This window comes from Vulpes vulpes, chromosome 1, assembly GCF_048418805.1.
Source record: "Vulpes vulpes isolate BD-2025 chromosome 1, VulVul3, whole genome shotgun sequence".
Classification (NCBI taxonomy): Eukaryota; Metazoa; Chordata; class Mammalia; order Carnivora; family Canidae; genus Vulpes; species Vulpes vulpes.
Window position 1 is genome coordinate 4980592 of NC_132780.1, and position 11422 is coordinate 4992013.

General features: G+C 42.6%; 2 protein-coding genes across 23 annotated transcripts in view; one reads left to right on the forward strand and one right to left on the reverse strand.

Moving 5' to 3' along the window:
• Positions 1-1210, reverse strand: part of LOC140593653 (large ribosomal subunit protein eL31-like) — a 54289-nt gene extending 53079 nt beyond the window's left edge. Inside the window, exon 1 of one of the 4 annotated variants that reach the window (XM_072750658.1) lies at positions 836-1206. In XM_072750658.1, the coding sequence (XP_072606759.1) occupies positions 836-1149 (314 nt within the window). In that variant the 5' untranslated portion in view covers positions 1150-1206. Of the gene's footprint in view, positions 1-835 lie in introns of all 4 variants that reach the window. The other 3 variants (XM_072750647.1, XM_026010142.2, XM_026010143.2) reach the window with 3 other exon arrangements.
• LOC112928428 (uncharacterized) lies at positions 1180-11151 on the forward strand. Of its 19 annotated transcripts, none has more exons than XM_072750602.1 (6): positions 1180-1351; positions 2010-2152; positions 7454-7574; positions 7830-7916; positions 8906-9069; positions 9190-11151. In XM_072750602.1, exons 2-6 carry the CDS (start codon positions 2144-2146, stop codon positions 10384-10386), a joined length of 1578 nt encoding a protein of 525 aa, XP_072606703.1. In that variant the 5' UTR covers positions 1180-1351; positions 2010-2143; the 3' UTR covers positions 10387-11151. The 19 variants fall into 19 exon arrangements, with proteins under 19 accessions (XP_072606703.1, XP_072606734.1, XP_025865923.2 ...); XM_072750633.1 differs by having other exon boundaries at positions 7833-7916; XM_072750622.1 differs by having other exon boundaries at positions 1337-1425; positions 7833-7916.
• Positions 11152-11422: the final 271 nt, after the last annotated feature.

Here is an 11422-nt window from a genome sequence, read left to right on the forward strand (position 1 = left end):
GTGCTGGGAAAGTTGGACATCTACGTGCAAAAGAATGAAACTCAATCACTTTTTTACACCATACACAAAAATAAACTCAAAATGGATTAGAGACCTAAAACCATAAAATTCCTAGAAGATAACAGGCCGTAATCTCTTTGACATCAGGTATAGAAACATGTTTCTAGATACGTCTCCTTTGGGGCAGCCCGGGTGGCCCAGTGGTTTAGCGCCACCTTCAGCCCGGGGCGTGATCCTGGAGACCCGGGATCGAGTTCCGCGTTGGGCTCCCTGCATGGAGCCTGCTTCTCCCTCTGCCTGGGTCTCTGCCTCTTTCTCTCTGTGTCTCTCATGAATAAATAAATAAAATCTTTAAAAAACAACAACAACTATAAACTATGGTACGAGGGCAAATTGGCACAATTTTCGACAACAATTTGTCATTGCACAGTGAAGGCGTGGATGGGAAGACGCTTTGCATCTGCAGACTACTCTTGCTCCAGGAGTTCAATCCCACGGCCGCGAGAGACTTGCCAAGGTGGAAGCACTGTCTGATGCATCTTAACGCACCTAAGCACTTGACATACACAAGAAAATTCACAGTCATACTATAATTCCAAAATAAGCAAAATTAAAATGAAATGATTAATTATATGTAAAATTAAATTTAAAAAAAAAGTAAAGGAGACAACCCCAATATACACCCGCAGCAGGCCGCTTTGGTCTCCAAGTACGTCCAGGGCGCTTCTGGGTGGGGCTTGGGGGAGGGGGGCGAGGACGCGCTTCTGGGGACCGAAGTGGGGCAGGCCCCGCGGGTTACAGGAGCAGGTAAGGCCTTTTCCCTTAAAGCACTTACCTGAGGCCGCCACTGCTGGGACCTGTACACCAGACAGTCAACAGTCGTGACGCGGCCGCACGAATGTCCAGGAGTGTCGTTTGTCCGCTGACAACTGTTGCCATGACAGCCCGGACACAGAGCGTTTTAGGGACCACAGTCCCGGGCAGGCGGGCGTCAAACGCCCAAGGCCCCCAAGAGCTGCCGAGGAGCGGCCCAGGGCGCAGCACCGAGACCTTCGGCGGGAGCACGCCCACCGGGGAACGGCCCACGGCCCCGCAGGAGGGCGTACGCGCCAGCTGACCCGCGACCCGGAAGGTCTTTCGCGGCCGCATCACTTTCTGGGAAGTGTAGTTTCGTGCCCTGAGCGCCCCTGTACCTAAGAAGCAAGCGGAGGCCGGCCCTGCCGTCCTCTTGACGCTCGGCGTGCGCGTCCTCGTGAAGGCGCATGCGCCTTTCTCTCCCGGCGCCCAAAGCGCGCGCGAACGCGCAGCCTTCTGGGAAGTGTGGTTTTACGGGGCGACGTGCGAGGCGCAGGTAACTCGTCGCGGAGGCGGAGGAAGCTGGGAAATGTCGCTCCGGTGCGGGCTCCGTCCTCCGTCCGCCGCGCGGTAATCTCAGGCAGGCGGCGGAATTCCCCCCGGGTAGCGCCGTCCTCCCGACGGCGGCGGCCGCGGTCCTCTCTCTCCGCGGCCCCGCGTGTCAAGTACGCGGAGGGGCGGGCCCGGGATCCCCGGGGCCCGGGCTTCAGGGCCAGGGAGGGCCCGCCGGGGACTGAGGCAAGTGTGGGTCCCGGTAGGGCCTTGGCTCCCTGGGCCCGTCCGCCCGGTAAAAGGGGTGTCGCTTTGCAGCGTGCGCACCCAAAGAGAACCCGGTCCGCGGTGGTTCTTGGGCGACGCTCTTGCCTTGGTGCAGCCTCCCACAGACTGGCCCAGTACCGCCGAGTGTGTGTTCCCATCGTTTAGGAAAGGAACGCGGCATATGTGAATGTCTGTCTTGCGTAGTTGCGAAGACCCGACGAGCTCGTAACGTTATCACTGCTGTTTTGTGAGTCTGTCTCAAAAAAAAAAAAAAAGAACGTCGTAGTCGGTTTCACACGCCGCTGGCGCCTGGTGAACGTGCGGCGGAACGCTCTGCTGGTTCCGGGGGAGAATGCGGCCCTAGCAGGTGATTCCAGGTGTGCTTTTCCTTGCAGATGTGTCCCAGCGCTGCAGGATAAGCCTCGGTTCTTTTCATGGCTCCTTTTTGTGTGTGTTCTTGATCTGCCTTCTCAGGACACTACTCTTCTCTAAGACAAGAGCCTGGGAAGGAGGACTGTGTTGACAAGTCATGTTCCAGGTAAGTCGTCGGTGTCCCACCCCCCCGGATCTTCCCGAAACACCTTAGCAGGACTCTTGAATGTTTGCTTTGCGTCTCTTGCCGGTTCCTATTCCGTTTAGGGACCGAATGGATGATTCCTCTCACTGTAGCAAAGGTTGCAGCCCCCAGAAGAGCTCCAAAGTGCTGTCTCCTCTCATTGCTCCTGTCTTATACCATTTTTCTGCTCCAAGTCTCTGTTTGAGCAAAATTTTTGTCTTTATTACAATTCAAAAATTCAGGTTTGGAATTTTGGGTTATTTGCTTTCTGGTTGTCAAAGCGGTATTTTGTGGTCTCAGTTAGTGGTAGATCAATCCTTTCAGTTGTTCAAGTCACGAGCTGTTTGGAGTCCTCTTCGATTCTTTCCTTTCTCTTATGACTTACATTCAGACACTCTAGTTGGATCTAAAACACAGGATATACACAGAATCCGACCAACGGTTACACTGTCACAGCCACCACCACTGTCACCGTCCTGTCGTTCCTCAGCTTAAAATTCTTCCTTTGGGCAGCCCGGGTGGCTCAGCGGTTTAGCGCCGCCTTCAGCCCAGGGCCTGATCCTGGAGACCGGGGATCGAGTCCCACGTCGGGCTCCCTGCATGGAGCCTGCTTCTCCCTCTGCTTGTGTCTCTGCCCCTGTCTCTGTGTCTCTCATGAGTAAATAAATAAATAAAATCTTTAAAAAAATAAATAAAATAAAATTCTTCCTTTGCCCTAACTCAGACGTTAGAGTTCTACAGTGACTTAAGCTTTGTGCAGTTAGGATTTTACCTCTCTGATCTCATCTTCCGTGTCCCCTTGTTCCCTGTGAGCTCTAGCCACTGGCTACTGCTTCCAGGCCTTGGAAATTGCTGTACCCTCTGCTTGGAACAGTCTTCCCCCAGATTGGTACAAGCTTGCATTCTTTCCTCCTTCACATCTTTGCTCTGTGGTTACTTTCTCAGTAAAGCTTCCCTGCAGTCAACTTTTTCTAACAATCCCTTCTCCTCCTCACTACTTTGTTGTTTTCCGGCAGTGATTATCACTCACTAGATAATACACTCTTTGTTTAGTAAACAGAGTTGTCATTGTTCATGTCTTCCTTCTGGGAGGGATTTTTTTTCTTTTTTGTTGACTGTTTTCAGTACCCAGAGTGGTATCTGGTACAAAACAAGATGCTTAGTAAATAGTTGTTGACTGAATAAGCTTTGAAAAAATGGTGGGTAGAACCATGGGGTGGAAGGTGTAGCGTGCACAGAAGGCACTAGTGGCATATGTGCATGTTGGGCAGAGTCTGGTTTCCTGGGAATATTACATAACTAGAATTGAAAAACTACTTTTTTTTTTAAAAGTAAAAACTAAAGTGAACTAGTTCCCAAAATCATTCATTGATTCATTTTTTTAAAAGATGTATTTATTTATTTATTATGATAGTCACAGAGAGAGAGAGAGAGAGAGAGAGAGAGAGAGAGGCAGAGACACAGGCAGAGGGAGAAGCAGGCTCCATGCACCGGGAGCCCGATGTGGGATTCGATCCTGGGTCTCCAGGATCGTGCCCTGGGCCAAAGGCAGGCGCCAAACCGCTGCGCCACCCAGGGATTCCTATTTATTTAATTTAGAGAGAGAAAGAGCATGAGTGAGAGTGGGGCGGCGAGGGGCAGAAGGAGAGGAAGGGAGAGGAAGAGAAAGAATCTCAAGGAGCCTCACTGAGTGTGGAGCCTGAGTCTCTATCCCAGGACTCTGAAATCATGACCTGAGCCAAAATCAGGAGTTGGATCCTTAACTGACTGAGCTATCCAAACACCCTTGATTCATTTTGTAGACCCTTATGAAGTACCTGTTAGGAAGAATCATATGTGGGTTTGAGTGTACACTGACGTGTAGGGCTTTATGATGTAGGGCAATACTGAGAGATCTTTCTACAGTGGTGGAGGTGTTCTTTATTTGTGCTGTCCAGTATGGTAGCCACCATCTCCATATGATTTGAGTCCTTGAACCATGACTAAAGTGACCCAGGAACTGAATTTTAAATCTTTTAAAATTTTTATTGATTTAAACTTATATAGTCAAATGTGGCTACTGAGTGACTTTATTGAGCAGTACAGAGCTGGTAGAAAAGTAGGAAAGCATAAGAAATTAAGATAAGTGCTGGGGCAAATATCCTAAATTCTTCTGGGGACAAAGATGAATGAACATCCCAGGTAGCCCACGCATTGAAGGGGAAGAAAGAGTTGACACATCCCTGGGGAAGCAAGGCTGGAACTGGTTTTGGTGGCCCGTGGAACCAGGGAGGCAGAGATAGAAGTGAAGTTACACTAAACTCTGAGGGAACACCTTAAGTATAGGTAGAATAAGAAAAAAAAGAGAATCTTTTAGGGAACTGGAAACATTTTCTAAAGGGGTGGTTCTCAAACAGGGGTGATTTTGTCCCTCTTAGCCCTATCCATAGGGGACATTTGATAATGTCTGGAGACATTTTTGGTTGTCACAGCCTGGGCAGGGGGAGGATGGAATTGGCTACTAGTGTCTAATGGGTAGAGGCTAGGAATGCTACTAACTATACATTCTACAAGGCACAGGGACAGCTCCCACAACAAAGAATTAACTAACTTAAAATGTCAGTAGTGCCAAGGTTAAGAAGCCCTGATCTAAGTAAAGAACAAAGGTATCTATTAATCAGATTACGTGAGTTTTCTTTTTTAGACTTAAAATACAATAATGTTCATCAATATGTGTTCAAAACTGAAAATATGAAATATCTTTGCATTGGTGGAGTAAAATATAGTGTCATGCATTAACAATACTGATTTTTAGAAGAAGATTGATTGATTGATTTTAGAGAGAGAGTATGCATGCACGGGAGGGGAAGGGCAGAGGGAGAAGGCAAGAGCAAATCCCAAGCAGGCTCCCCACTGAGTGTGCAGCCTGATGTGTGTGGGGCACAATCTCACCAATCTGAGATCATGACCTGAGCTGAAGTCAAGAGTTGGATGCTTAGCCAACTGAGCCACCCAGGCACCCCTTAGTATTGATTTTTAAATTTGATTTATCAAAGTGGGATTTGTAAAAACCAATCATTTGAAACCATTGCAGAAAGTAGGAAAAGATGGGAAACTTTGAAATTCATATAAGGCTAGCATAACCTTAATACCTGGGTAGGAGTAAGTACAAATGGAAAAAGGAATTTTCCCTGATGCCAAAAGGGAAGAATCCCCCCCCCCCCTTTATTAGAATATTTCCTTTGAGGAAAACTTGTAACTGTAAACATGTTCTCTGTCCCTTTGAGATGCTTGTGAATCTTTTTCAAAGCTAAATAAGGCTCTGCCAATTTTTCAGGGCAGTAAAGTCTTTCTTAAGGCCTTGGAGCCATCTCTTTGAAATGAAAACATGAAGGACGCTGCACCTCCATCTTCCTGTCTGTGTGGGAGCTTAGCCTAGGCTCCTGGCTTCCAAGTTCTAACTACCCATTTGTCATACAGACGGGCGAAGTTTTATTTTTCTTGGGGCAAAAGCAATTAACACTACTGGCCACTCCAATTACCAGGTGAATTTAGGATTAAATGTATTAGCAAATGATGATGCCTAGTCCGCCTACTTGAGGACAAGTTATTATTTATTTTGAAAACATCTATGTAGTGGGTTATACATGCCTGGTTTTATAAGGGTGGGATTTCTTTCTGTCTTTGCATTCTCATTAGTGATTGCCTATGAAGTGTGTTACAGTCCACTGTAATGCTTATTCAGTAGCAAAACTGTTCTCTTTTTGACATTGTGGAGAGGATTTTCTGCTTGGCAGATTCTTAATAGTTTCCCAACACCTGACAAAGGTAAATTCCCTTTTTATGTATTTATTTATTTTAAAGATTTTATTTATTTATTCATGAGAGACACACACAGAAGAGACATAGGCAGAGGGAGAAGCAGGCTTCCTGTAGGGAACCTGATGCAGAACTTGATCCCAGGACCCCAGGATCACGACCTGAGCCCAAGGCAGACATTCAACCACTGAAGCCACCCAGGTGCCCTAAATTCCCTCTTTAAAACCAAAAACCAATATCGCTAATGAACATACATGCAAAATATCCAAATAAAGTAATAGAATATTGAATCAACCACTCTTGGAATGAAAAATTTATCACAACCAATGTCTGTTTCACCAATGAAAGATAGTAATAATGCCATTTAAATGCCTACTTTTTTTTGTATATATTATAATTCGACTAACAAACTATTACTGTACGTTTAAGCTTTTTCTAAAGTTTTGCTATTTTAAATAATATCATGAGTTGGTACTATTGCCTTAGAATATTTTTCTTGGGATCCCTGGGTGGCGCAGCGGTTTGGTGCCTGCCTTTGGCCCAGGGCGCGATCCTGGAGACCCGGGATCGAATCCCACGTCGGGCTCCCGGTGCATGGAGCCTGTTTCTCCCTCTGCCTGTGTCTCTGCCTCTCTCTCTCTCTCTGTGTGTGTGACTATCATAAATAAATAAAAATTTTTTTTTTTTAAAAAAAGAATATTTTTCTTGAAATGTGTCCTCTAATTCTTTGCCCTACTTTAAGGTCCAATTCAGGGACTGCCTATGGCATGAAACTATTTTAGTCCTCTTGCCCAGGAGTCTCAAATTATTTTAATTATAGATTATCATACAAGGTTTAATTATATACCATAAATGGTTTTTGTTTATTAATTTAGTTATGTATGTAGGACCTGGGTGGCTTGGTCAGTTGTGTCTGCCTTCTGCTCAGGTCATGATCCTGGTGGGATCATGCCTCGCGATCGGCTCCCTGCTCACTGGGTGGGCCTGCTTATCCCTTTCCCTTTGCCACCCTGGCTTGTGTTTCTCCCTCTCACTCTCTGTCTCAAATAAAATCTTAAAAATAAATAAGTTCTATATGTGTCTGTATTTAAAAGTGTCTTTTATGAATTTATTGGATCATTTTTTCAGCCTCAGTGGATCATCATTTTTTATTTACTCATCATGTAAACTATAAAAAACACAAATAAGCACTTGGCTATATACTGTCAAATGTTCAATGCTGCTTTTTAAAAATTTTAGAATTCTTCCTTTGACAGAATGAACTCTCCTGAAGCAAAGTGCTTGTATTTGTCTTTTACCATTATTATAAAACAATGCCAAACATGTAATCATCCAATTACTACTTAACTTAGATCAGATTCCTGATCATTGCCACAACTACTGAATCTTATTCCCTTTCTTCTATAGCCAGGGTAATTTTACCCCTTAACCAGTGACAGAAGTGGCCTTGGCTGTGATTGAGCCTAAATATGTTTGCTATTTCAGGTGACATTTAGTGATGTGGCCATAGACTTCTCTCATGAAGAGTGGGGATGGCTAGATTCTGCTCAGAGGGATTTATACAAGGATGTGATGGTCCAGAATTATGAGAACCTGGTTTCTGTAGGTAAGCATATCTCCCTCTTCACCCCCAATGAGGGAAATCTTCTGTTACTCAGAATTGCTAGAAATTCTCTTGAGTAAATGGCTGAAATTTTATTTCATGTTCCCAAGGATGTGTAGAGTTCTTTTGTGCCCTCCCTGAAGCTCGTCTTCCCATTTCAGTGACCATCCTTCAAAACTGCCTTTGGTTCCTTTTATGATGGTGGCCTCTCCACCGTGAGGACCACAGTTTAAACAGGTTTTATATTTTTCCTGTAAGCAGGTCTTTCCATACCTAAGCCATATTTGATCAGTTTACTGGAGGATGGGAAAGAACCTTGGATGGTGGAGAAAAAAACGTCAAAAGGTATGTTTCCAGATAAGTCATGGAGAATCAGGCAAGAGAGGTCTTTGTTAAACATCCTTGTAGAAAGTATGGAGGTATTTTAGGATATTTTAGGGATACTGTCTTCAGAGATCCCAAATGTCACAAAATGAGGGATCCTTACTTAGATTTTAAAACAGCCATTCTTCCATCCCAAATTATTATCTTTATTTATTATGTTATCTGATCAAAAGTGAAGGTTTTTGCCATCATAATAATTCAAATTGTTATTTTATTTGAAACAAAATAAAGAAAGTTGTTCTTTTTAAGACCACCTAGGGAAAAATGTACCAATGATTTTAGGTGAAGAAAGGCTGTCAGAAGGGAAATTACTTTCCCCTAAAACTGAGCTTCAGAGATCACATGTGAACATAAGTGTTAGAGGAAGTAAAGAATGTATAAAAAGATTTCTAGGAACAATCTTTCCTAGTGTCCAGTACATAATATGATTTTAAACAGACCCTACACAAAGCCTAATAAATCTTTCAGAGGTGATAAAGAATATTGTGTTCATTGTTAACTTTTTAATGTACTTACTACTATATAAATTGTACATTTTAAGCATGCTAATCTGACAGCACATTGAGATTAATTGAAGGTTGGAGAACCAAGGCTGTGAGACAAAATGTGGTCTTTTACATAAATGTAGGTACAGAATAGAATGTTGGGTTGGAATCCAGAATACCTGTGTGGTGTTTTTCTGATAGTATCATTTTTATTCCACATATTGATTGCCTGTATTTAACTCATTTCCCTTATTACACTCTGTTCCCATCTTTGTGAGCTGTCTCTATTCTCTGCTCCATTTGAACTTTGTTCAGAAATTATTGAATATATGAGAATTGTCAGTCATGTACTTTTTGGGGGTGGAGATGTGCTCTATTTTTTTTTTAATCTCTTTTTCTTACCAAAGAAGTTTCTTTTCAAGAAGTACAGAAAAAGCAGTGTTTTGCTTTCTTGATATATTTCAGATTGGGAATCAAGATGGGAAAACAAGGAATTACTAATGAAGGATGATATTTATGATGAAGATTCACCCCAAATGGTAAAAATAGAAAAAGCTGTAAAACAGAGTCATGAATTTTCAGATTTTAACGACGACTGGGAATATATAGATGGGATGCATGAAAATCAGGTAGAACATTTCAGACCAGTGACCCTCACCTTTAGAGAAAGTGCCACTGGGGAAAGTGTTTACAAATACGATGCATTTAGAAGTATCTTCCATTTAAAATCTATTCTTTCTGAACCACAGAGAATTTCTGCTGAAGGGAAATCACATAAACATGATATATTTAAGAAGAGCTTACCAAAAAGATCTGTTACAAAAAATGAGGAGATCAATGGTGGTGAAAAGAAACTTTTGAATTCTAAAGAAAGTATGGCAGCTTTCAGCCAGAGCAAATCTCTTACCCTTGATGAGACTTATAATAGAGAAAAAGTCTATACATGCAACGAATGTGGGAAAGCCTTTGGCAAACAATCAATCCTTAATCGCCATTGGAGAATTCATACAGGAGAGAAACCATATGAATGCCATGAATGTGGGAAGACTTTTAGCCATGGCTCATCCCTAACTCGACATCAGATAAGTCACAGTGGAGAGAAACCTTACAAATGTATCGAATGTGGGAAGGCCTTTAGCCATGTGTCCTCACTTACTAATCATCAGAGTACTCACACTGGAGAGAAACCATATGAATGTATGAACTGTGGAAAGTCATTTAGTCGTGTTTCACATCTCATTGAACATCTGAGAATTCATACACAAGAAAAACTGTATGAGTGTCGAATATGTGAGAAAGCCTTCATTCATAGGTCATCTCTCATTCACCATCAGAAAATTCATACTGGAGAGAAACCTTATGAATGTAGTGAATGTGGAAAAGCCTTTTGCTGTAGTTCACACCTTACTCGACATCAAAGAATTCACACCATAGAGAAACAATTCGAATGTAACAAATGTCTCAAAGTCTTTAGCAGCTTATCATTTCTTATTCAGCATCAGAGTATTCATAATGAAGAAAAACCTTTCGAATGTCAAAAATGCAGGAAATCCTTCAACCAGCCAGAATCCCTGAATATGCATTTAAGGAATCACTCTCGATTGAAACCGTATGAATGCAGCATTTGTGGGAAAGCCTTCAGTCATAGGTCATCCTTGCTTCAACATCACAGAATTCACACTGGAGAGAAGCCCTATGAGTGTATTAAATGTGGGAAGACTTTCAGCTGTAGTTCAAATCTTACTGTACATCAGAGAATTCATACTGGAGAAAAGCCATATAAATGTAACGAATGTGGGAAAGCTTTTAGCAAAGGCTCAAATCTTACTGCCCATCAGAGAATACATAATGGAGGTAAACCCAGTAGTGCACTAAGTGTAGAAAAGCCTCTAGGCCACGTGAATCATTATACATGTGAAAAATCATACAAGAGAGAAACTGTATGAATGCAATATTTGTCATAATACACTTCAGCCATAGATCTTTCCTGAAAATTTATACTGGAAAAAAGTCTTATGAATGTAATGAATATGGGAAGGTCTTTAGCCAGTGGTACAAGCCTTACTGTCCATCACAGTTCATACTGTAGAGAGAACATTTGTTGCCTTCATAGGAAAGTCTTTAGCCCATATTAAGCCCTTAATTGGTATAAGTAAGTCCACACTGGAGAAAAACCCAATATGTGTAACATGGGAATATGCATCTCTTCTTGAATACACACAGAAGGCAATATGCATCTCTTCTTGAATACACACAGGAGAGAAGGAAAACGAATATAAAAACTGGGAAGTCTCAAAGTGTATCCTTATTCTATATCATCTCACACTGGAGAGAGCTCTAGGAGAAATGTAGCAAACCATTCACTAAGAGTTCTTATCTTGCTAGACATCAGAAGATTAATGCTAGAACAGCATGAAGGATGTAGGAATTATGTGTAAATCTTTCTTTGCAATAATGCTGTTTGTAAGCAGTTCTACAGGAGAGCAAATGAGTAGATTATAAATGAATATGCCTTTCTGATAGCAGTAAGCATGCAATTTTACTCAAGTCCTACATAGAAGTTTTGTTAGCTAATGGGCATGTAAAGATATTTAGTCAACCAGTGGATCCAGAAAATGTTTTTAAAGTTAAAAATTAAAGCTGCAAAAGAAGTAAAAGGTGGTGTGAATAAAGTTTTTGATCTCTAATAAAACCAATTTGTATATAATACACTCTCACTGTGACACTGATACTTCTTGCAAAATTTCCTACTTTCCTCTTGAAGAATTAAGCCTTACTGGGGCACCTGGGTGGCTCAGTGGTTGAGTGTCTGCCTTTGGCTCAGGTCGTGATCCCGGGGTCCTGGGATCAAGTCCCGCATCAGGTCCCCGCAGGGAGCCTGCTTCTCCCTCTGCCTATGTCTCTGCCTCTCTCTCTCTCTCTGTGTCTCTCATGAAAAAAATAAATAAATCTTAAAAAAAAAAAAAGAATTAAGCTTTACTA